General features: G+C 56.3%; 1 protein-coding gene and 1 long non-coding RNA gene across 3 annotated transcripts in view; one reads left to right on the top strand and one right to left on the bottom strand.

Moving 5' to 3' along the window:
* Positions 1 to 576: 576 nt before the first annotated feature.
* LOC120764019 (uncharacterized) lies at positions 577 to 3172 on the top strand. The gene is made up of 3 exons (XR_005704151.2): positions 577 to 670; positions 1009 to 1119; positions 3101 to 3172. It is a non-coding gene; the product is annotated as an uncharacterized LOC120764019 (long non-coding RNA).
* Positions 3173 to 3756: 584 nt separating this feature from the next.
* BIN3 (bridging integrator 3) overlaps positions 3757 to 25668 on the bottom strand; it is a 44210-nt gene continuing 22298 nt past the window's right edge. For both annotated transcript variants that reach the window (XM_040087688.2, XM_040087689.1), the window contains exons 5-9: positions 23928 to 24064; positions 23314 to 23354; positions 12687 to 12828; positions 9669 to 9803; positions 3757 to 4467 (exon numbers count right to left, since the gene is read on the bottom strand). In XM_040087688.2, the coding sequence (XP_039943622.1) occupies positions 4321 to 4467; positions 9669 to 9803; positions 12687 to 12828; positions 23314 to 23354; positions 23928 to 24064 (602 nt within the window). In that variant the 3' untranslated portion in view covers positions 3757 to 4320. The remainder of the gene's footprint in view (positions 4468 to 9668; positions 9804 to 12686; positions 12829 to 23313; positions 23355 to 23927; positions 24065 to 25668) is intronic.

Raw genomic sequence — 25668 nt, 5'->3', positions numbered from 1 at the left:
CGTGACGTCACGCCAGGACACGTCACCGCCGCATCACTTCCGACGGCTTTTCCGCCCCTTTTGTCCCACCGGGCCCGGTCCCACGGACGGTTCAAGCGGCTGCTGAGCCCCCTGCCCCGGGTCTCCCCCGAGCCCCCTGCCCGGACGGGCTCCGGAGGGGTCCCGCTGCCCCGGGGCGGGGGTAAAGCTCAGGAGCCCCCCGGAGCCCCCCGGAGCCCCCCGGGCCGCTCCAGCTGCTCCGCGGGCGGGTTGGTGGGGAGGGGGCGCGGGAGCGGGGATGATGCTCCCGGGATCACCGCGGCTTTCTCGAGGGGGTCTCCCCGGTTTGGGGGGGCGGGTGAGGAGGGGCTCGACGCTGTTTTGGCCATGCTGGAGCCCCTCGTGGTGTCGCCAGCTCTGCGCGGGACGCGGCGGTGCCGCAGGTGAGGAAGATGCAGCCCCGAGCCCCGGCCGGGCGCTCTCCCATCAGGTATCCCCTTATCCCTCCCTTCCTCCCGTTTCCCGCTGATTTCCTACTGTCACTTGGAGGTTTTTTTGTTTATTTCATTTTTTTTTTCCCTTCCCAGCGGTGAATCCCGCAGTGCCTCCCGAGCCCGCCCGGCACCGCTCCCACCCGGGGCATCCCCGGAGCCGCAGCTTTCCTGCGTCCCACCGCTCCTTCCCGGGAAACGTGAGTGCTCATCCCCGCCCCGTCCATCCTCACGGCCGGGGCTCCCTGGCGGGGGGTGCTGAAGGGTTTTTGGAGCACATCTGGTGGTGAGGAGGGGGTGCCTTGTGTTCCCCCCCCCTTTTCCAGCACCAAACTCCCCCTCTGCTCTCCTGAGCCCCCGGGGTGAGGAACAACGGGGAGGGAGCCGGGGAAAGGACGGGGCTGGGTGCTCCTGGTGTGGGGTGGGAGTGTGGGTACCCCCTCCTCTGCCACCTCCATCCATCCTCCTCCTCCTCCTCACCGGCTGATCCCAAGGAGGATGCTGAGGCTGGTCCAGGGGATGCTGGTTCTCCTTTCAGGGCGCAGGTGAGGAGGATGAGGGAGGTCTGAGCCTCTCTTTCCCACCCCAGCACCCCATGGATCACCCGGAGCAAGGGGAAGCTCCCGAGCATCCCACAAGGAAAACCAAGGTGCGGATCCAGACGTGTGCTGGTGTTGGCAGGCCTGGATCAGGGTTAATTTGTGAGGAAAACGCTTGGGATTGGCGGTGCTGGATTCTGCTAAACCGAGGGGGTCGGGGGCTTTGGGGAGGAAGGGGACAGTGGGGATCGCTGCAACACCGCCGGGCTGAGTCCCAGGTCCTGATGGGGAGGAAAAGGAGGAAGATTTGCTCATCAGCAGGGAATGCTCCCCATCCTGGGACGGCCCCACTGCCACTCACGTGGATCCTCCTGGAGCAGGGCTTCCCTTCCCTCTGCTCCTGGAGGTCTGAGTGCTGAGGAACCTTCACCCAGGGGTGCCTCAGTCACCCAGGGGTGCCTCAGACGCCCAGGCCGAGCACGTTCCGCATTGTAGAGTTAATTTTCCCTTCCTGCCAGCTCTCCCTGTTAACGCTGGGATCTTGTGGGTGGCGCAAAACCCGGTAATTATCCGCTTTTTACTACAAAAGGTGGAATTCTCCTCCCCAAGCTCTGCGGAGAGCACGCAGAGTGAATCCCCGGGTTAAGTTTCCAGGGGTGAAATCCCTCTCCTGAGCGCTGGGAGGGCAGGAGGAGCTGAGGGTGGGGAGCAGGAGCTGGGATCTGTGGATAACTCAGAGCTGAGGGTGGGGAGCAGGAGCTGGGATCTGTGGATAACTCAGAGCTGATGGCACGGAGCAGGAGCTGGGATTTGTGGATACTCAGAGCTGATGGTGGGGAGCAGGAGCTGGGATCTGTGGATAACTCAGAGCTGATGGTGGGGAGCAGGAGCTGGGATTTGAGGATAACTCAGAGCTGATGGTGGGGAGCAGGAGCTGGGATTTGTGGACAACTCAGAGCTGATGGCACGGAGCAGGAGCTGGGATCTGTGGATAACTCAGAGCTGATGGTGGGGAGCAGGAGCTGGGATTTGAGGATAACTCAGAGCTGATGGTGGGGAGCAGGAGCTGGGATTTGTGGACAACTCAGAGCTGATGGTGGGGAGCAGGAGCTGGGATTTGAGGATAACTCAGAGCTGATGGTGGGGAGCAGGAGCTGGGATTTGAGGATCTCTGAGTGCAGGAGGGGTGGGACGCTCGGGGTGAGGTGGCCAGGGAGGTCTGGCTGTGCCACGCAGGTGGGTTCAGGTGGGTTCAGGTGAGCCCAGGTGGGGCTGAATCCGTGGAGGAATCAACCCCTCCAGGCCATGCAGGGGCTGCCAGGGGTCTTTGCCCACTTGGAGCCACCCCGAGGTGAGGAAGCGTCTCCCTCGCTCGGGCTCACGGGCTCCGTGCGTGGCAGTTAAATCCACGCATATAAATATCTATATTCTGTATATTTAGCATCCCTGCTCCGGGTAACCGTGGCAACTGGGTTTATTTTGCTTAAACCTGGCCCGGCATGTGATGTGGTTGGGAAGGAACAGCCGAGGGGAGAGGGAGGGATGAAGTTCTCGGCGGTGCTGGGAGCTGGGGAGGAGCCTCGGCACGGGATGCTGTCGGGGGCACCTCGCGGTGTCCCTGCACTGGGGACAGCCACCAGCACTCCCAGGGCTCTGCTCCATCCCCTTTGCTCCAGCTGGGAAGGGAAGGTTTGGTTTTAGGGGCTCCATCCCCATTTCCTGCTGGGTTTCCCAGGACACCCCGTGCCCACTGTTCCCCGGCTCCCGCAGATTTGCCAGGACTTTGCCAGACCCAGGTCCTGGCAGGAAGAGGTGGTGATGATTTCCCCGATGTCTGGAGCCTCGTGCCACCCCCAAGGCAGGGAAGGGACCTCCGTCAGCTCCACCAGAACCCCACCAGGGTGGGCCCCCAACCTCTCACCCCACCCAGCCCATCCCAGCACACACCAGGCAGCCTCTCCTGATCTTTAAGGCGCCAGCTCAGGCCTAAACCGCCGATATTTTACTGGAGAACCCCACTCCCTGCGCTTTGACGCCGTTTCCTCCCCGCTCCCTCACAATCCCAGTTCAATCCCAGTTTGTCCCTTCCAGGTGACACCCGGAGCTCCCCGCGCCGTGTCCCCCTGCAGTGGCGGCCGGGCGGCGGCAGAGGGCGACAGCGGCACGGCGACAGCGACACGGCGACAGCGACACGGCGGTGACACCGGCACCGACACGGCCCCGGCGGTGACAGCGACAGTGGCACCGACACGGCCCCGGCGATGACAGTGGCACCGACACGGCCCCAGTGGTGACAGTGGCACCGACACGGCCCCGGCGGTGGCACCGACACGGCCCCGGCGGTGACAGTGACACCGACACGGCCCCGGTGGTGGCACCGACACGGCCCCGGCGGTGACAGTGACAGTGGCACCGACACCGACACGGCCCCGGTGGTGGCACCGACACGGCCCCGGCGGTGACAGTGACAGTGGCACCGACACCGACACGGCCCCGGTGGTGACAGCGACAGTGGCACCGACACCGACACGGCCCCGGCGGTGACAGCGGCACCGACACGGCCCCGGCGGTGACAGCGGCACCGACACGGCCCCGGCGGTGACAGCGGCACCGACACGGCCCCGGCAGTGGCACCGACACGGCCCCGGCGGTGGCACCGGCACCGACACGGCCCCGGTGGCGACAGTGACAGTGACACCGACACGGCCCCGGTGGTGGCAGTGACACCGACACGGCCCCGGTTGCGCTGCGCTGCGCTGCCAAAAACTTTATTGGGGACAAGCGACCGAGCCCCTGCGGCCCTTCCTCCCCCGCACACTGCAGCCCTCCCGGTTTTCCATAGGTTTGCTCCTGGCTGGGTTGTTTCCCTTAGGGATGTCCCCACCTGTCCCCACCCCAGCTCTGGGGTGCAGGCCCTTGGTACCATTCCTGGGAAAAGCATCACTCTTCTCCCCGTGCCTCCAAAAATGGGATTGGAGTGATTTTTCAGCCTCCCCCGAGGGGGTCACTGGGCTGCTAAGGCACAAAGTGAGGAGGAGGAGCGGGGGTCTCACCCTCTGCAGGTGCCCAGGGAGGCTGGACCCTGAAACAATCCTGCATCCCACTCCCCATCTCCCTTTCCTGCTCCTCCACACCCCTAAAATTCAAGGCACAACTCATCGGCGGAGTGACCGAGACGCTCCAGACCCCGGCCAGGAGCGCAGAGCCCGGGGCTGACGGGAACAGCTCCAGCCCCACAAATCCATCCCTGGGACGGGAGCTGGGGTGCAGGGGGGGGGATCCCCATCCCCTCCCCGAGCCCCAGCCTGGCCTCAGTCGTCGGCCACGATGGAGAGCGCCCGGAGCTCGCTGAGCTTGGCGTCGTTCTCCCGCTCGCGCTGCTCGTCGCTCAGCCCGGGCCGGTCGATCTGCGCCGTCAGATCCCCGAAAATCTTGTGCATCTCCGTGTAGTAGACAACCTGTTGGATAAAAGGGAGGGGGGGATTGAGGAGGGAGGGGAGTAGTGGGGGTCTCCTCCCCAGCTCACTCCCCCCCTCCTCCCGGTGCCCTCGGCAGCCCCTCGCCCGCAGCGTTGGTGTCTGAAATAGCTCCCGCCCCCGTGGCGATGCCACCCCCGGGGATTATTACAACTCAACACGTTTTAATAACGCGCTGCCCTTCTCCGCTCGCTTTCCCCATCTGCGAGCCGCGCCCGCGGGGCTGCCGCCGGGGCCGGGCCCGCCTCGTCCCCCGTGTTTGTCACCGGTGCCACCGCCGCTGCCCGGTGGGCACGGCGAGAGGGGGTACGCCCGGCAGCGCGGTGCCCCCCGTGAGAAACACGGCGAGGAGGAGGAGGAGGAGGGGTGTGTTAATAACGTGCTAATTAGCACCGCCAATTATCTCCGGCAGCGAGCAGCGCTTGCCGGCGCGGGAGCCCGTGGGTCAGCGCAGGCAGATGGCAGCGGGGTTGGCTGCTCGGGCGCGGGCTCCAGCGGGGAGAGGGGGGCTGCCAGCCCTGCCCCCCCAGCCCTGCCTGGGGGCTCCCTGGTGCCGTGGGACCCCCGGGTACTGCAGGACTTGGAGCCGTGCCTGCCGAACCCCGGCACTGCCTGTGGGACCCCTGAGTCTGTGGGAATCCCCCAGTCCTGCCTGGGGTGCTCCTGTGTCTGTGGGACCCCCCCAGTCCTGCCTGTGGGACCCCTGGGTCTGTGGGATCCCCCCCAGTCCTGCCTGTGGGACCCCTGGGTCTGTGGGACCCCCCCAGTCCTGCCTGTGGGACCCCTGGGTCTGTGGGATCCCCCCCAATCCTGCCCGGGGTGCTCCTGGTGCTGTGGGACCCCCCCCAGTCCTGCCTGGGGTGCTCCTGTGTCTGTGGGACCCCCCAATCCTGCCCGGGGTGCTCCTGGTGCTGTGGGACCCCCCCCCCAGTCCTGCCCGGGGTGCTCCTGGTGCTGCAGGACCCCCAGTGCTACCCGCGAGACCCCCAAAGCTGCAGAAGCCCTGGGTATCTCAGAACCCCTTGCACTGCAGGGCCCTGGGGTGCCACAGGACCCCCAGACCTCGCTGTGGGACCCCCTGGCACTGCAGGACCCCCGGTGGTGCCGTGCCAGCGGTGGGATCCTGTGCTGGATGTCCCCCCAGGTCCCTCGGGGGGGGTTTGGGGAGCGCTGCCCCCCAGGGTGGGCAATGCCAGCGCTGTCCCCATTTCCCAGGGGGGCCCCAGCAGCTCCCGCAGCGACACACGCACACACACACACACACACACACGGTCTCCATGGAGACCAGCTCCCTAAATCCTGCTCCAAACGATGCCGATTTTTTGGGCAGGCCCGAGGGGGCATCGTGGGGCTCCACATTCCAGCTCCCGCTGCCCGAACCCCCCTTCCCAGGCTTCCCATGCCGGGGGTTTTTTTTTTGGGGGGGCTGCTCCGTGGCCGGGGCTCCCCACGCAGCGGTGCCGGCTGAGTCACGGCAATGCTCGTTTACACGGTGACTAACGAACCCCACACGGGGCTGAGCTGGCAGGGCCCCCCAAAAAACCCCTGCACGCCCCACCCCGAGCCACAACCCCACAGCTGCGTCACCCCCGAACAACCTCGGAACCCCCCTGCAAGCCAGAGGTGCCAAAAACACCCGAAATCTCTCGGTGATGCCGGGGGGATCCGGGGGGCAGCGGTGCCAGGGGGGTGCCAGAGCCCTGGAGCAGCCCCCCCCATGTCCCTTGTCCCCAGCCTGGAGTCAGCTGGGCTCTGCTCACTCACATATGGCCGAAGTGGCACTGCCAACTCCTGCACGGAAAAAGAACCCCGTGCCTTGAAATGAATCCTGGCAGGGTGGCAGGGCTGGAGGCAGATGCTGCCCCCCGCCAGGATTGTCCCCAGGGCTGTCCCCCCAAGATTTGGGGACGTTTGTCCCTCAGGATCAGTCCCAGGATTGTCCCCAGGGTTGTCCCCCCAAGATTTGGGGACGTTTGTCCCTCAGGATCAGTCCCAGGATTGTCCCCAGGGTTGTCCCCCAAAGATTGGGGACGTTTGTCCCTCAGGATCAGTCCCAGGATTCCTCTCGGGATTGTTCCCCAGGATTTGGGGACATTTATCCCCCCAGGACTGGCTCTGGAATTGCTCCCTTCACCAGGATCCAGAAATCCCTGAGGATTCCTCCATGAGCAGGATTGTCCCCAGGATTGTCCCCAGGATTGTCCCCAGGATTGTCCCCAGGCATCCGCACTGGACTGAACGGGCAGAGCAGAGCGAACCCCTTGGTGCTGCTCCCCCTCCGCCCACATCCACAGCCACCAATCCCTTCCCCAGGGACCCCCCGTGTCCCCAGGGCCTGGAGGGTGTCCTTGGGGACCCCCCGTGTCCCCAGGGCCTGGAGGGTGTCCCTGGGGATGCTCCTCTCCCCCGGCAGATCCCAGTGCAGAACCAGCTGGCACCATCCGGGCACTGCCGCGCCTCTCCTGCCGAATGTCCCCCCAAAAAAATCCACCGGCATGGATCCCCCCGTGATTTCTCCTGCTGAAACAGGAGTGAGGACCCTCCCAGGGAGGGGATGCACCCCAAACTGGTGACAGTGACAGCGGGGGGACCCCTCTCTCCGCACCAGCTCGCCCTGCCCTACCTGCTCCCGCCAGCCCAGTACTTTTCCAGCTATGGATACCATATGCTCCGTCCCCATCCCATCAAATCCCAGCTCCAAGTCGCCTTTGAGCCTGAGCCAACGGCCCCGGGTCCACCTGTCTCGAACTAATTCTGTTTGGGGACGCCGTGTTCCGTGGATTTTCTATAGATCCCGGCCACAGCAGCTTGTTTTGGGGCAGCCCCACCCAAAAACAATCGCAGGGCCGGGCTCCCCCAGCCCACAGCACCATCCCCGCCTGCCTGCCCCATCTTTTTCCCCCCCAATTCCGTTAAAATCCAAAGGAATCTCGCGTCTCCTAGCTGGGAAACAAAGCACAAAGCGGGAAGGAAGTGCTGTTCACGCCTCACACCAGCAACAGCTCCAAAATCTGCCCCCCTTTCATCTCCATGTGGCCACTTCAAAGCCCCCAGCCGGGGAAATATTTGCCTCCCCTTGGCTTGGCCCTGGCCCGTGGGTGGAGGGAAGAATTTGGTGTTGAATGTTACAGCCCTGCGAGCTCGGGACATGTCCCGGCGTCAGGAGACACCCGGCCCCGGGATCACAGCCAGGCTGTGCCATGGGAACTCGCCCGCCCGGGCAGGAGGCTCGGGAGGGTCTCCTTGGGTCACAGCCCATGGAGGTGCTGGGAGCAGGGTCCTTGTCCTTCCCCGAGAGGCAGCTGGTCCCTTCCCAGCTCGTCCAGCGCCACCGGCACACAGTTTGTCTCGCTTCAACTCCCGGCTTCCTCCAGGGCCGAAAAAAAGAAGGAAAATTACACGGTGTTCCCTTTGGACGGGGGGGTTCGACCCGGGGAGAAACAACCCCGAAGTCACAGCGCCCTGCGCGGGGCCAGCACATCCCAACCCCAGCCCATCCAGCCCTTCCCTTGCGGGATGCGCCTCCAGCCTCACCCCACTCCTAAAGAGCCGCAGAAAAGGCTGGAAATAGGAATTCCAGCGAGGAACACGACCCCCTTCGGGAGGCACAGGGGGAGGGAAAGGCGGGGCAGCATTCCCACGGCAGCTCTCACCCGGGATGGGGATGCTCCAGGCTGCCCTGCCCAGCCAGGTGCCCGCAGGTGAGCAGCTGCCGAGCTGACTCAGGGCTCGGGCTGCTATTCCTGGCTCCTCACTGACTCACCACCCTGGGCAAATCACATCCCTTTTCCATTTTATTTCAGCCTCTCCGGTGGGAAAACGCTCCGCGGAGCTCCGGAGCCAGGGGGGCACGCGCAGCCCGAGCCCAAGCCCCGGCACAAACGTTCCAAGGTCTCCTCCCAGCATCCCTTCCCCGGGGGTGGAAGGATGCAGCCGGTGCCGGGAAAAGAAGAGGGATTGCGGCTCCCATGGAGGCTGGCAGGGAGGGAGGGATGTGAGGAGCTGCATCCATCTGGGACCAGCTTTAGTCCAGCCTACGGGGGACGCATCAGCTTTGTTGTGACGCTGCCTTTTTGGGTGTTAAAGACGGGATTTCGCTCCGTTTTCCCAACAAATTCCTCACCTGAAGAGAGGCAGGGCAGATAAGACGGGGAAAGGAAGCAGAGGATTCCCGAGGAAGAAGAGGGATGTGGATGGAGAGTCTCACAAACGGCCCCGGCAGCGACACCCTGCTGCTCCCCGCTCGCATCTCGGGGCGCTCCGAGCGCACCTATCCCAACGCCTTCCTCGCCCCGAATTCCTTGGGAATCGGGACACAAACGCAGCCAGAGGGGCAAAGCTGCTCTCTGAGGAAACCCACGGATCACAAACCCCCGGAGATGGGCAGACAACATTCGGGTTTCAAGGTCTCACCCACGGAGTGGGTCCCCAAAGGGGGAAAATCCAGCCAGACTCCGGGAATTCTGATTATTCCGGGCTGGAACAGGGAGCCCCGCGCCCGATCGCTAAGGGAACAGCAGGAACAGCATCCCCAGCACCCACCCTGCGGCGCAGGGAGCATCGGCACCATCTGGTAGGTGAATCAGCCTGCAGACAACTCGCTGGCAGCTCGGCAGAGAGGCCCCCTCCCCGAGTCGGAGGTGAGATGGAACACGTGCTCCCGGCAGCACCCGCCCTGCGGCGCACCTGGGCCCCTGCGGAACCTCCCGGACACGAAACGCTGCGGGAAAACGCCCACGGCGCGGGCGGCGCCCGGTTCCGCCCTCGTCCCGGCGCTGGATCGCCCCGGGAGCGCCAGCGTGGGGTGCCAGAGGTTCTCAAAGCTCGGTGAGATCCCAACCCTGCCCCTCTGCAGCCTAAGGGAAAGGGGAAAGGGAGGAGGAGGAGGAGGAGGAGGAGGAGCGGCAGCATGTTCCTGAAGGAAGCTGGAGGATGGGAATGAAAGCTGTTGGTTATTCAGGGCACCTCTTCCCGCGGATCTTTGGTGTGGAGATGTCCCAGGAGCCTCTTCTCCACTCACCAGGAGCACAAACACCTCACACCCAATCACGCCCTGAGCTCAGGACTCCAAACTCAAGGAGATGGCATTCCCAGGTGGATAAATTCCAGCGGATGAAGTACAGGCAGGGCTGGAAGTGTGGGACAGGACACGGCACAGGTACCAGGAAGGGACGATGTCTCACCTGCGCCCGGACCAGCGACTCGAAGCTGGGTTTGAAGTAATCGATGCGGCTGCTGTAGAATTTGGGCATCTCCTCCAGCAGCTGCTTGTTCTTGGCTTCAAAATCCTCCTTGACGGGGCGCAGCTCCTCCCGGGCCTGCGGGGGACACGGGTGGCGGTCACACACCTGGGACAAGGACCCTCCTGGCGTGGAGGCCACCCCAGGACAACGAGGGGCTTGGCTTGCTTGCGGGGACAAGCAGTGACCGGCCTGGTGGGAACCATGGGATCATCCGGTGGAACCTGGTGGGACCCATGGGATCATCCAGTGGAACCTGATGGGACCCATGGGATCATCCAGTGGAACCTGGCGGGACCCAGGGGATCATCCAATGGACCCTGGTGGGACCCATGGGATCATCCAATGGAATCTGATGGGACCCAGGGGATCATCCAATGGAACCTGGTGGGACCCAGGGGATCATCCAGTGGAATCTGATGGGACCCACAGGATCATCCAGTGGAATCTGATGGGACTTGAGTGACCATCTAATGGAATCTGGTGAGGTCCACATGACCATTCAATGGACCTGATGGAACTCAAGTGACCATCCAATGGACCCTGGTGGGATCCAAGTGACCATCCAATGGACCCTGGTGGGATCCAAGTGACCATCCAATGGACCCTGGTGGGACCACCCAATGGACCCTGGTAGGACCCATGCTGTGACCCTGGAAAACCACAGGACACCCAGAGAGGTCATGTCTTCTCTCCTTCAGAAAAACACGGACCAAACGCAGTCCCAGAGCTCAGCCAGGCTGGAGAAGGTCCCTGGTCACTTCCATGTTCCCTCACCCCGCGATTCCCAGGAGCGCCGCTCCAGGATCCTGCCCCCACCGTCACCGTGACCTTCAGCTCGGTGCATCCAACTGGCTCCTTTAAACGGAGCGTGGGGAGAACGGGAAATGTCTCCGGGATGGTGTGGAAAAGGGCAGGAGGGGGTGGGCTGTGAAATATTAGACCGGTTCAAGTCTGCCACTTAATCCCGGTGCCATTCCGACGGGAGGGGGCCGCGGGAGAGCCCGGCCCGGCCGCGGCGCCGGCCCTGGGGACGGGGACAGCGTGCCAGGGGGATGGCATGGACCGGGCTCCAGGCTGGGGAAGCCTGGAATCATCCCAGCAAAGGAGCAAATTCATCATTTGCCAGGAAATCGGGAGCGTTGAAACTCCCGGGGTGGAGTTCACAGAGGGGGGAAATCCTGGGATGGAGTTAAATGGGAAAAATCCCGGGATGGAGTTCATGGGGGAAACTCCTGGGATGGAACTCATGGGGGAAAATCCTGGGATGGAACTCATGGGGGAAAATCCTGGGATGGAACTCATGGGGGAAAATCCTGGGATGGAACTCATGGGGGAAAATCCTGGGATGGAGTTTATGGGGGAAAATCCTGGGATGGAACTCATGGGGGAAAATCCTGGGATGGAGTTAATGGGGGAAAATCCTGGGATGGAGTTAATGGGGGAAAATCCTGGGATGGAGTTTATGGGGGAAAATCCCGGGATGGAGTTCATGGGGGAAAATCCTGGGATGGAGTTAATGGGGGAAAATCCTGGGATGGAACTCATGGGGGAAAATCCTGGGATGGAACTCATGGGGGAAAATCATGGGACGGAACTCATGGGGGAAAATCCTGGGATGGAACTCATGGGGGAAAATCCTGGGATGGAGTTAATGGGGGAAAATCCTGGGATGGAGTTTATGGGGGAAAATCCTGGGATGGAGTTAATGGGGGAAAATCCTGGGATGGAACTCAGTGGGGAAAATCCTGGGATGGAGTTAATGGGGTAAAATCCTGGGATGGAGTTCATGGGGGAAAACTCCTGGGACGGAACTCATGGGGGAAACTCCTGGGATGGAACTCACAGGGAAAACTCCCGGGATGGATTTCACAGGGGGCAGAAGAGCAGAAAACCTGAAGCAAACAATTATTGCAACTCAATAATTAAAAATACCTGGGTGAGACGAGGCCCTTTCCCATCAAATCCAGACCCTCTGGATACCCCAGGTCCAGGATTGCTCAAGGCTCCCACCCACAGGTGTTTAAACTCCGTCTTTGGTTAAGATTTTTTCTGGGTGGGGGGGTGGAATTAGATCAAAAGTTCATTAAGGGGAAAAAATACATGAAATAACTAAACCCTGCTTAATCACCAGGACAAAAGAATTCCCATTTTCAGCTTTAGTCGCTGAGGCTGAGCAAAATAAGCTGCTTACTGTTAAACCAGAGGTGTCTTTTGTTCAGGCTGTTCTTTAACACAAAACTTCATTTTTTTGAGGGGGGGGAAATTCATCAGAAAAACACATTTTCTTTGACTCTGAGAATCAATTGTTCCTGGGAGGATCAAGCCACGTGCTGCCAGAGCGACAGATTTTGGGGGAAAAACGCCGGGGAAGATTCGATTGTATTGAAATAAAAACAAACAAAAAAACCCCCAAAACAAACCCCAAACCCAACAAACTCATCACGATTCCGCTAAAATTCGGGAGAGAGAAAAAAAAAAAAAAAAAAAAAAAAAAAAAAAGGGAATCTGGCAAAACTTCCTGTTAACCAATTACTGCAATTTTCCAAGACGGATTATTTTTTTGGGGAGGGGGGAACAGGTGGCAAACACAAAGCTGGGAAACGCTCTGATCTCTTCCCTTCCCCATCCAGCTGCTCGCTCAGACGCCGAGGTCGGGGGAAACCTCGACCTCTGCGCTGCCTCCGAGCCCCCCCAGAGCTCCCAGGGCTCCGATTCCATCTTCTCCCGGAAAAAAATTCCGCTTTCTCTCGGAAAAGCGGCTCCTTCCCTTCACCCAGCGCTGGAAACCAGCGTTTTGTGCCATCAAAAAAAGCGATTTTTACGCGGATAAAAAGCATCCTTCCCCAAAAAAACCCGTTCTGCTCGCGGCAAGGATGCCGGAGAGGAGGGGGAAAAACGCTTTTCCCGGGTTTTCCCAGGAATGCTGCCAGGATTGTGGCTCTGGGGACAGCTCAATACCTGGTGCAGCTTGGCCAGGACGGGGCCGGTTCTTTCCTTTTCCTCGTATTTTTCCACCTTGGATTGAAGGCGTTTGTAGTCCTGGAGCGTCTGCTCCCGGCGCTTCACGGCCATGTTCAGGCTCGGGAAAACGCTGCTGAACCTGGGGAAAGAAAAGAAAAAAAAGATGGGAAAGGTTTGGGATGGGATATTTTGGGTGGAATTGTGGAGCACTCTGGCCCGGGAGAAAGTTCCCTGCCGTGAAACCGGGGGAGATTTTTTTTTTCCCCCCAAGCCAAACCGTGTCAGGATTCTGAATATTCTTAATTAATGAGGTGTTTCGCCCAGTTCCTGGTTGGAAAGGGAAAGAAGAGGTAGAGAAGTTGAAATAAAAGTCCAGGAGAAATAAATAACGAGCGTGAAATAAATATTGACGGCGGCATTGGTTTTTTGCACTTTTTTTTTTTTCCTTTTTGGATATTATTTTTTGCAGTTTTTCGTTAGTTTTTTGCCCTTTTTTTTGGTTAATTTCTTGCTCTTTTTGGTTAATTTTCTGCGCTTTTTTGGGTTAATTTTTTGCTCTTTTTTTGGTTAATTTTTTGCGCTTTTTTTTTTCTTTTTCTTTTTTTTTTTTTTTCTTTTTCTGATTAATTTTTAGTCTTTTTTCTCAGCAAATTTTCGCTCTTTTTGGGTGGCAAACCCAGCTGATGAGGAGCCCTCCCCAGAAGGACTCGCAGCATCCAACAATTTATCCAGGCGATGGGAAAGATTCCTATTATTAAAATGTGTTACAAATCGAGGAAACATGAACATCTGATGGAGAATATTTTTGAATGCGACAGAAAAGGGAAAAGCAGGAACTGGAACGTTGCTCCTGTCTCTTAATTCCAGAAAATCGAATTATCCCAGGGGCTACCAGTGCTGTGGGTTGGGATCAAAGAGCTGATGCTCCCTCTGGAGATAATAATTTATTATTCGTGAATTCCGGGGTGATTTTGGGGGGTTGGGGCGAAGGATTGGTGGTGAAAAACTCATCTGAGCAGCCTGGCGATGGATTTTACTTCCACGAGGGAGCAAACAGCTTTTCCCACCTCTTAAAACCGAAAAAAAAAAAAAAAAAAAGAAAAGAAAATAGAAACAGAAATCAAACTAGAGGGGGGCCATTAGCAAAAAGAAAAGACGCAAATGTCACTTTGACGAGTGTCATTAGCTTCGGATGTGACCTAAATCCACGGTTCAAGCGGAACCACGGGTGTTCCCAGCCGCTCCAGCCCTATTAAAATCCCATTTTCCGCTCGCTCCGGAGGGTGCTGATGGGCTGGACCGGGTGGGTGCCGAGGGAAAACTTTCACCCCTGAGCCTCAGCTTGCAAAGGGCAAACGCCAGGAGCCGGGGAGAAGCGGGAATATTTTCTATCCAAGCGTTTGCCTGGAGCGTCCCAGGGCGAGAGGCTGATCCGGGGATGCGATCCTTCAACCCCACACATCCCCCGAGGCTGGCACGGAACAAATCCGTATAAATATAAATATAAATGTAAATGTAAATGTAAATGTAAATGTAAATGTAAATATAAATATAAATATAAATATAAATATAAATATAAATATACATCCCATGATTTTTTTTTTTTTTTTTTTTGCCCCCTCTGTGTTGCAACAGTTTGAGGGAATGAGGAACAACCTGGAAAAGTCATCAGGGAGCTGCTCCAGCTGCCCGGAGCGGATCAGATGCTCTGCCCTGACATTGCTTTTTATGGACACTGTCCCACACCATCCCAGTGTATTTAAATGGGAGCCACGGCCTGGATGCAGCAGGCTCCAGGCACGGCCTCACCAGCTCCTGGGCTGCTAAAATCTCTCCTTTTAAAGCCCAAAAATCCGCCTGGAGAGGGGTTAGGGGAATAGGGATGGAGCGCAGGGGTGGGAAGGGGCGGCCGGGTTGAGAAGTTTCGTGGGATAACGGTTTGGGGTCACGGAATCAGGGAACGGTTTGGGTTGGAAAGACCTTTAGGACTCTCCAGCTGGGGCAGGGACACCTTCCACTGGCCCAGGAGGCTCCAAGCCCACTCCAGCCTGGCCTGGAGCATTCCAGGGATGTTTTTACGCCGGGTCTCCTCACTATGGGATGCCCCTTTCCCAGCGTGGCACGCACACAGTGCCAGCAGCTCGAGGTCACAGCTCCCGCAGGAATTTCTCCCGATTATGAACGATGGGAAGGAGGATCCCATCAGCCCAGAGGTTTTCCTGGTTTATTTTATGTTCTGTCCCTGATTAGGGAGGTTTGGGAAGGACACAAAACCTCGCACCTAAAGCAGGGAATCCGACCATGGGGATGAGCCGAGCTGCTCCTCCAGGGTGGGGAATCCAGGCACGGGAATGTCAGAGGAGATTCCAGGCTGGAGCCTGGGAAATCCTCCCTTCCCCGCTGTGCTCCACGGCCACCACACCCAGCAAATCTCGGGAAACCCTTCCTGAGACGTCCCCAAAGCACCGAGCCTCGTGCTGGCACCCCAAACCCAGCTGCTGGAGGTGTTTTCCTGGCACTTTCCCTGGCACTTCCCAGTGCACTCCACACGCAGCCAACCCTCCGCACAAGACCATCGGCGACGCAGTTTCTGTTCACTTTGAAGTTAAATCTGGGCTTTAAAAAAAAAAAAAAGGGAGGAAAAGAAGAAAAGGGGAAAAAAAAAAAAAAAAGGGCTAGATTTTATTATTATTATTATTTTATTTTTTTTCCTCCTTTTTTTTTTTTTTTTTTATTCCTGGTATCAACTCGGTGCAATTTCGCAGCCCATAATGGAAGGACGCTGTGCTCCGGCAGAGCTTTAAAAAATATCTAAGGGGCTGGATGTGAAGAGGCTGGAAGTGTGTAGGCACAGCAGCTCCTGTCTCACAAGGATTTTTCATGCATAGATTACACGCTGCATTTCCCAGTGCCCGGCTCCGAGTGTCCTGAGTTCCAGCCTGGGCACTGGGAATCATGGAATCCCACGCTGGGTTGGGTGGGAAGGGACCTCAGATCACCCCGTTCCACCCCCCTGCATGAGCAGGGACACCTTCCACCGCCCCAGGGTGTTCCAAGCCCCATCCGAGCTGGCCTTGGGTGCTTCCAGGGGTCAGGAAATGTTTTCCAGCTTCTCTGGGCAACCTGTGCCACCCCATCCTCACAGGGAAGAATTCCTTCCCGACATCTTGCTTAAATCTCCCCTTTTTTAGCTCAAAACCAACCCTATCACTGTTGGAGGTTCCCTCAGTGGGGCTGTCCTCCACCAGCGAAGGGTTGGGTCACTTGTGGCTTCTCTGGACACCACCAATGCTCCAGGGAGCTCTCCCTGTGCCCAAGGGGCCTTCTCTGTGCCCACCAAACTCTCCCTGTGCCCACCAAGCTCTCCTTGTGCCCACTGAGTTCTCCTTGTGCCCAAGGAGCTCTCCCTGTGCCCAAGGAGCTCTCCTTATTCCAGCTGAGCTCTCCCTGTGCCCAAGGAGCTCTCCCTGTTCCAGCCGAGCTCTCCCTGTTCCAGCCGAGCTCTCCCTGTGCCCAAGGATCTCTCCCTATTCCAGCTGAGCTCTCCCTGTGCCCAAGGATCTCTCCCTGTTCCAGCCAAGCTCTCCCTGTGCCCGCTGAGCTCTCCCTGTGCCCAAGGAGCTCTCCCTGTTCCAGCCGAGCTCTCCCTGTTCCAGCCGAGCTCTCCCTGTGCCCACTGAGCTCCCCCTGTGCCCGCTGAGCTCTCCCCACCCCAGCCACACTCTCCCTGGTTTAATTTCCACGCAGGATCAGCTCAGCTCAGCCCAGCCCAAGCAGGGAAGCACCTTCCTTGGACTGCTCCGGAGTGAGGCAAAGCCGCCCCTGGCTCCTGAAGGAATCCAGGAACGCTGAATTCCCAGCGGCTCTGAATTCCCCGGGGATTCGTGGAGAAGGGGTTTCAAATCCTGCCCAGGTTTTTGTCCCAGTGTGGACAGAAACACGATCCCAAGGCGAGTGCCAGGGCTGCCAAACACCCGTGCAGGGGCAGAGGGAGAGCCGAGCTCCCGCCGGTGCCAAGTTATTCCGAGGAATTCCTGCCTCCACACGTGACCCCAGTGTCTCCACAACCATCTCATGCACGTTATTGACAAATGCTCCCGGCACAACGGCTCTGCAGAGCCCCTGCCATCCACAGACACAGCCACGGCCTCCAAAAACACCCCTGCAGGGATCAGGAGACTTTTCCGAAGCCTTTGGGGAAGCACCACCAACTCCTCCCGGCAGCAAAGGGACCGGGATCAACTGGGAGGGGAGCAGCAGCCCAAGAGCCCTTTGGAAATGGAGCCTGAACAGCTCCACGCAGAATTTCGGGGAAGCAGGGACACGGGGAAAGAGCAGGGAAAGCTCACAAGCGAATCCGGGGTGTTTCACTCATCCACTGCGCGCACTTGGGAGCGAGGGAACAATTCCTGTCCCTGTGGGACGCACAGAGGAAAACCCCGGAGCAGATGAGGGCGTTCGTAACAAATCATGGAATGGGTGAGGTGGGAAAAGAGCCTTAAAACCGAGCCCAACCACCGGCCCGGCACCACTGAGCCACGAAGCGCCACATCCACGCTTCTTCCGAGCGCTTCCTGGGATGGTGACTCCTGGGCAGGACTGCGCCAGGGTTTGACACAGCCCGCCGCGAAAAAGATAATCCTAATATCCAATATGATCAATAATCCCAACACCTCCCTAGGGAATGAGGGGGTCTGAGAGCCAAAACCACTCCCAAATCCCCCCACCACCCTCTGTAACTCAATCATTCCTTTTTTTAAGGCAAACACAAGAAAATCAAAGCCGACTGGAAGGAAAATTTGGTGGGAACGGCGGCGAAGTGAAGGTAAAACAGCACATGGGGTATTAAGAGCCCTTGCCACGAAAGAAGCTTGAGGAATAAGCGGCTGTTGCTCCCTGTCACTTTTTAGGGAAGGCTGCTGAGAGGGGATTACAGCCCAGGCGGCTTAAGAGGAGCAGGTGAGGGGAGATACGCAGGGATAACGAAAAGAAAATACAAATTACTCTGCCCGTGGCTCTGGGGGGAAAGAGGGGGCACCTGTCGGGTGAACTCCTCGCAGGATGACAGCTTATCCTCGGAAAAACATCCCAATCACCCCGTTCCCTGCGCTCCAAATCGTGTTCCCACCTCGTCTCCACGCCAGGCTCCCTTCAGCTCCCCGTCATTCAAGGATGGGCTTGGAGAGACGCTGCCACGGGAGATAAAAGTGCTCAGGATTCCCGGTGCTGCCGAGTCCGGCTGTTACTCAGCCCAGATGACAAATCTGGGGGCTTGGAAGTTGGAAATTCCTTCCCAGTTCTCAGCTGGGAAGCCCTGGGGATGTGGGGATGCTCGAGGAGGGGGAGCATTCTGTCACCTCTCTGTCTTCTCACCCTCTCCGTCCCCAGATCCTCACCCCACTGCTTCCTCCAGCCGCCGTTTTCAGTGGGAAAGGAGTGATGGAGCTTTGGCACAGGGGAAAAAAAATGGCAAAACCTTTAATCCTCCTTGTTTTCAAGCATCTCAAAGACCCCCATTGGCAGCCTGTGAGCTGGACCCATAGGGCATTGTTTCTGGGACGAGATCTTGGATAAGAAACCAAGAGGAAGAGCACAAGATCCACAGCTGGTGACGGACAGGTGAAGAAAAAGGAACGACAGAGCTGGGAAGCACCAGACGCCAAAGAAAGCGACGGTGGATGAGGTGAGGGGAAGTTTGGAGAGGCACCGGGATGGCTCCGGAGAGGCCGGAGCGAGGAGGGGGATTCCTGCCATTCCTCAGCTCGTGCCCACACATCCGTGGGGGCCCATCCACCCACCAGGAAGGGGGAAACGAAACCCTTCCTCCTGCAGGGAAAAGGTGCAGGAAGGGAGAGGAGGAAGCTGCAGGGAGGATTAGGCGGCCATGTGGCTGCTCCAAATCCTCATTAAGGGCTCGTTAAGGACATGAAAGCCGCTTTTCCTGCTTCCGGTCCCCGGCCAGCTTTGGCTGCCTTTTCCTGGCAGCTGGAGGGACCATGGCAATGGTGGGGTGGCAGGAGGGAGGTGGAGTGAGGGATCTCCCTCCCGGCTGTGTCGCCGGCAGACGTCGGTGACACGTCCAGACCGGCTCTGATGGAATTTATCCCTCGCTGCTCCTGGATGGCAGCTCTGGGATGTCCCACGGGTCTGACACCCAGCCCTGCGTGGCGGCACCTCGGTGGCAGCACCCTCTGTGTCACCCCTCTGCCAAAGCCAAGGCGACCAGGACACCCCCGTGGCCGATTTTCCAATTTTGGGAGCAGGACAATGCCCCGAATCAAAGGGATTGTACAATGCCAGGGTGACCGTGGCATTCCCAATGTCCCAATTTTGGGACAAGGACAATGCTCCAGTGGGGTGATCCTGTGCCAGGGTGACCAGGACATTCCCATGGCCAAAACCTCTCCAATTTTGGGACAAGGACAATGCTCCAGTGGGGTGATCCTGTGCCAGGAGGACCAGGACATTCCCATTTGCCAAAACCTCTCCAATTTTGGGACAAGGACAATGCTCCAGTGGGGTGATCCTGTGCCAGGAGGACCAGGACGTTCCCATTGCCAAAACCTCTCCAATTTTGGGACAAGGACAATGCTCCAGTGGGGTGATCCTGTGCCAGGAGGACCAGGATGTTCCCATTGCCAAAACCTCTCCAATTTTGGGACAAGGACAATGCTCCAGTGGGGTGATCCTGTGCCAGGAGGACCAGGACATTCCCATTTGCCAAAACCTCTTCAATTTTGGGAGCAGGAACCTGCTCCAAGTCAAAGGGATTAAACCATGACAGGGTGACCAGAACATTCCCATTTGCCAAAACCTCTCCAATTCTGGGACAAGGACAATGCTCCAGTGGGGTGATCCTGTGCCAGGAGGACCAGGATGTTCCCATTGCCAAAACCTCTCCACTTTCGGGAACAGGAACCTGCTCCAAGTCAAAGGCATTGTGCCATGACAGGGTGAGCAGAACATTTCCACTACCAAAACCTCTCCAGTTTTGGGAACAGGAACAGCTGCAAGGGACCGGCACCAATCCAAGGTGACCACGACATTCCCGTGGCCAAAACCTCTGTGGATTTGTGAGCAGGATGCTCCAAGGGAACGGCACCAAGCCAAGGTGACCGGACCCTGAGAGGGTCAGACAGAGCCAGTTAAATTGAGACCTGTGGCCCTGGAAATCGGCTCCCAACGTGAAAGGCCCTAAATCCCGTGGATTTCCAAACCACCTGGCTCCTTTAAGCCGCTTCCTTCCTTAAATACGGACACACGAGATGGAACATTAAGACTCCATCCCCAATCCCTGACCCTGCCTTGACTGGGAAGAACTGGGAGAGCAAAGTCCGGACCAGCTTTTGTCCCCTTTTGCCCCAAATCCGCTGCTGTGGCGTGAGATTCCACAGGCAGCTCCCAAAGAGGAGCCCATCCCTCCTGCCCAGCTCCTCGCCCAACCCATCCCTTGAAAAATGCAATATTCTCACAGGAGCTTTGCTCTTTGCCTGCAAATAAATGAGTCACTCCCAGCCGAAGGGTTCTTGGGGCTCAAAAAGCCAAATTGTGAATAACCCTACGAGCCCAGAAGCAGAAGGATTGAAACAATAAAAGCCTCCACCCCCCACCCCTCCACTCAATCTACTACTGCTTTTTTTCAACGTGGTTTAACAAATTCCCCAATATTTGCCTGGAAACTCCAATCCCTGGACAACTGAATGGAGATTTTACTGCCCATGTGCCTCTGATTACAATATATTGCCACTAATGATAATTGTCTGGATTATACTTATCTGTTTCTTTGGCTAATAAACTATAAAAGACCACCAGTGAAGATGTAATGCAGCGCAGCTGTTGGAGCAAAAAAAGGAAAAAAAAAAAAAATTTTTTTTTAAAGCCTCTTTTTTTTTTTTTTTTTTTTCTAGGTCAGAGCAAAGTTGGGAGAGGCTCGGGAGAGCTGCCTCGGCGAGGGGAAGGAAAACCTAACTGGAAATAAGAAATAAGAAAGGCTCCTCAAGGCAGCTTTCATTAATCTGGAACTTTTCTGCCAGAACCGGCGCTGGGGTTTATCTGCCAGCAGGACAAGGGGAGGGAGGTGCAAGCTCTGCATTTCTCTCCTGCATCTCATTAGCCTCAAAATGGACCCTTGGGCTCCTCAGAAATGTTCCTGGGCAGGGATGCACCTACAAAGGGAAGGAGGAGGGAAGGGAAGAGGAATTTTTGTTCTCGGGAGTGGGGATGAAGCTTCCCCAGCACGGAACGTAAGCTGGTTAAAGGCACGCAGGGTGAAGCTCTGGAGGTGCCAAAGGGCAGGAAAAGTGGGGAAAAAAAACCTCTCATTTTCTAGGCCGATGGAAATTTGGGAAGCTGGAGAGGACTGCTGAGGCTGGAAAGCAGCCAGGAGGTCGGAGTAAACACCCCGGGGTTGAACTGAGGACTGGGCAGATAACCGAGTGTCCCAAGGCAGAGAAACATGGAATGGGTTGGGTGGGAAGGGATCTGAAGGATCATCCAGATCCATCCCCTTCCACACCTTCCACTGCCCCAGGTTGCTCCAAACTCGCCTTGGAAACTTCCAGAAATGGAGCAGCCTGAGGGAATTCCATCCCAGCCCCTCCCCACCCTCCCAGCCAGGAATTCCTTCCCCATCTCCCACCCATCCCTGCCCTCTGGCAGTGGGAGCCATTCCCTGTGTCCTGTCCCTCCAGCCCTTGTCCTCTCCTGGAGCCCTTTTAGTACTCTGAAGTCTCCCTGGAGCCTTTTCCTTTGTCACTTCCTGCTCTCCCTAAAACTGGGAGAGATTTTGGCAATGGGAATGTCCTGGTCACCCTGTCAAGGTTTAATCCCTTTGATTTGGAGCAGGTCCCTGTTCCCAAAATGGGAATGTCCTGGTCACCCTGGCACAGGATCACCCCATTGGAGCATTGTCCTTGTCCCAAAATTGGAGAGGTTTTGGTCATGGGAATGTCCTGGTCACTCTGGTACAATCCCTTTGATTTGGAGCAGGTCCCTGTTCCCAAAATGGGAATGTCCTGGTCACTCTGGCACAGGATCACCCCATTGGAGCATTGTCTTTGGCCTAGAATTGGAGAGGTTTTGGTCATGGGACTGTCCTGGTCACCCTGTCAAGGTTTAATCCCTTTGACTTGGAGCAGGTTCCTGTTCCCAAAATGGGAATGTCCTGGTCACCCTGGCCTGGTTTAATGCCGTTGATTTGGAGAAGGTTCCTGTTCCCAAAATGGGAATGTCCTGGTCACCCTGGCCTGGTTTAATCCCTTTGATTTGGAGTAGGTTCCCGTTCCCAAAACCGGAGAGGTTTTGGCCGTGGCTCCAGCGCTCGGAGCATCTCCCACGAACAAGTGGAAATGGTTTTCTTGTCCTGAATTCACCACCCCAGGATTTCAAACCCAAGGCAGGTTTGCAGGGGAAGAGATTGTCTTTCATTTCACCAACTAACACAGGCTGAGTGGGAAAAAAAAAAGAAAAAAAAAAAAAAAGAAACCACCAGAATATCTCAGAAACACAAGTTCTTCCAATTTTAACAGAATGCTGGAAGAAAAAGTTAATGTATCTTTCATGAGGACAATCTAGATAATAAGCAACACAATTCCACAGCAAAAGGCTGAGGGGTTTTTTTTCCTTTTTTTCTTTCTTCTTATTTTTTTTTCCCCTTAAATAAGCAGGAATTTCTGGTGGTGGATAGAGGGCCAAGGTAAAACCTGAGTCACCAAACATCCCCCAGACAGGAACATGCTGTAACCTCAGGTGTTAAGTGATCCATGAGATTTTACTTTCAGATTTGGGCAGAAACAACAACTTCAGGGGGGGAAAAAAACCCCAAAAAACCCTAAACCACGACAACCCCTCTGTGTGTCAAACCTAAACTGAAATTGTTATTCAGCGATTTGCAACACTTACTGTCATATTAAAGTAATTTCATTTTATTTTTTGCTCGCTGGCTCTGCTCCCGTAACAAAACAGCAAAATCTCGGGATTTAAGGGGATATTTGGGAGAAAACTGGAGTTATCCTGAAAGGTTTGGGGGTACAGCCTGTGACCCTGGAAAAAGTGGGAATTTTGCAGGCCAGATGTGACAAAACTGTGGGATTTGAATGTTTTCTCCTCATTTCCAACCTCTCTGACTGCAAAGGCTCTGCGACTCCTCCTTCTTTGCATGGAAATATTGTTTATAAACCTGCAGGAACTTTCACTTTCTCCTTTTTTATTTAGGGAAAATTTCCAAATGAAAGAAGCTTTTGCTCAACCAGCCGGTTTCTGACCCCTCTCTGGATGATCTCCAGGTGGTTTTGTTCCTTTTGCTGGAGCGAAGAGTTGGTAAAAACCAACACATAAACAGAGAGAAAGTTGAATTATTCATCTCTTTGGGGTCCCTCCCAGCCCAGGATGCTCCATGATTTTATATCTCAGGAGTTCTTTACTCTACAGGTGAAGGCAGCAGCGGATCCAAATGGCCAAAAAGGTTAAAATTAAGATTAATTAAGGCACCAAAAGCAGTGTGGCCAGCAGGAGCAGGGCGGGATTATCCCTCTGTGGAATGTCTGATTTCCAGCCTCTCTCCAGGATCCACATCCCTAAAGCTCAGGATGAGCACAAACCCCACCAGATGATGGTTGGTACTCACTTTTTCAAAGGCTCTATGACCGTCTTTTGGATCTGATTCACCTGTGGAAAGCAAAAAAAAAAAAGGGAGGATTGCACGTCAGGGCTGTTGGAAAATCCCATTTGCACCAGGAATGGGTTTGCAGGGAGCTCAGCACGGGGTGGGGAGGGATTCTGAGCACAACCACCGTGTCCTTCACCCAAAAGAGAGGGAGTTTCTCCCATGGGAGCTGAAATCCCAGCCAGAAGACTGAGATTTGAGAAATTCACGTGGGAAAAGCCTGGGGGACGGTGATAAAAAGGGGAAGAGGTGAGACAGAAGGATTCTGGACGAGGCAGGGAGTGACAGGACACAGGGAACGGTTCTCTGCTGCCAGAGAGCAGGGACAGATGGGATTTGGGGCAGGAATTCCTGGCTGTGAGGGTGGAGAGGGGCCGGGAGAAGATGTGGATCCCTGGAAACGTCCAAGGCCATCTTGGAGCAGCCTGGGACAGCGGGAGGCGTCGGTGCCCACGGCAGGGGCTGGGTTCAAATCCCTCCCAACCCCAACCACTCCCGGATCCCACCACGCTCCCACCGCTCCAGGACTCCACGGCACTCCCAGCTCTCCCGTTTCCCAGCCAAAGCCACTCCACCTTCTCCTGGTTGAAGGAGTCCATCCTCTTCATGGCCGTGTCGAAGGCCGTGACCATCTCCAGGAAGGAGGGCTCCTGCTCACACAGCGGGTTGGACAGCAGGTCCGAGGAGATCTTCACGGCGGATTTGGACATGGCTGATGGGAAAGAAACCGGACAGGGTCACGTTTCCCACCGCCAGGCATCTCCACAGGGCAGAAATCGGGGAGCTGAGCCAGCCAGGAGGGGTTCAGCACAACCCTCCCAGGGAGATACTCGCTGCTGGCTGAGAGAAAAGCCAGGAAAAGGCAGCAGTTCATTCATGTAAACACCCAGGGAAGTGTTTTTATATAAATTAATCTGAAGCACTCCAATGCGAGGCTTGTGACGCTGCCAGAAATAATCCCAGGCTAACAAAAGCACTGTTCTCTTAAGGAAAAAAAAAACAACAAAAAACCCAGAGATGGGGGGGTTTTTAGGTTTTTATACATCTTCTCCCGACAGACTATTAAGTGTCACTCTCAGCCTCACTACAGCTCTTCCACGACGACAAAAATCACAGTCCATTAAGTCTTTCAAATGGCTTTACAAAAAAAAAAAAAAAAACCAACAAACTCAAGTGTTTGAAGTGGATTTAGTGAGGAAAGGACCAGGCTGACAGGGCTGGCAGGCGAGGTTTCTCCTTCCCTCTCCAAACACAAAGAGCAGGGACACAAGTTAAGCATTTTCCCCTCAATAAGTGTAAATTTCCTGCCTGGGCAGAATGAGCCAGGGAGGATATGAAGTCCCTACAAGCCCTGGGAGTGCCACCAAGAAATCCAGAAGCACCAGGTCGTGCTCTGACCGAGCATTCTGCTCCTTTTCCGTCAGGCACGTCCCCCCTCATCCAAACTCTTGGTCTGCAAGGGGAAAATTCAACGACAGAACCACTACACAAACGAGCGAGGAATTAGGGAAGGGACAGAATGGAAAAAAAGACTAATAGAGAGGAGTGCATAAATATAAACAGGGATAAAATAGACTGAAAAAAAAAAAAAAAAAAAAAGCCAGAGGTACTTAAAAAAAAAAAAAAAAAAGTTCTTTTTCCTCAGTGCTGGAAGTTATTCCAGTTGGAGATCGCAAAGGCAGATGCTTGAGCCGTGCTATGGAGGAGCTTTGGAAAGACTCCCTTAAGATATTAAAAGTCGAAATCATCCGAATAATGGGGCTTAAGATCATGAATCAAGGGGTTAAACGCTCTGATTGAAAGGTTACACACAATTATAACGGAGAGAGCTGAGAAGCTGCAGAGCCGGCGAGCTCCACGCAGAACGAGCCTCTCACTCCGCAATAACAAAGCTACCGTATCCATCTATTATCCAAACATTAAGGCTTTAGGCATTTAAACCTTTAAACAGATGGGATATAATCCATATGTGTGACCACATCTGAGGAGGGATTTGTGCCAGAACGTGCGGCACGGGGCTGAGAGCGGCAGAACTCCTTGGGCTGGAAGAGGAATGAAGTTCTTCCTTCGCTGGGAAGGATTGGAAGGGAACTGGAGGGAGAGAGTGGCGGGGTCACGAGGGGAGGTTGGGAATTGGGGCCGGTTTGGGCATTTCCAGGGGGAATTTGGGTCAGGAATTGCCTCTGCATCACTGGTATCACCTGGAGAGAGCTGAAAAAGTGGGGTCTGAGGGTCCCAGGGCAGGGAGGAGAGGAGACAGAAGGGGAAGAAGGAGGAGGAGGAGGAGGAGAAGGAGAAGGAGAAAGGATCACCTGT

This window comes from Hirundo rustica, chromosome 28, assembly GCF_015227805.2.
Source record: "Hirundo rustica isolate bHirRus1 chromosome 28, bHirRus1.pri.v3, whole genome shotgun sequence".
Taxonomy (NCBI): domain Eukaryota; kingdom Metazoa; phylum Chordata; class Aves; order Passeriformes; family Hirundinidae; genus Hirundo; species Hirundo rustica.
This window is presented reverse-complemented; position numbering and strand designations above follow the sequence as displayed.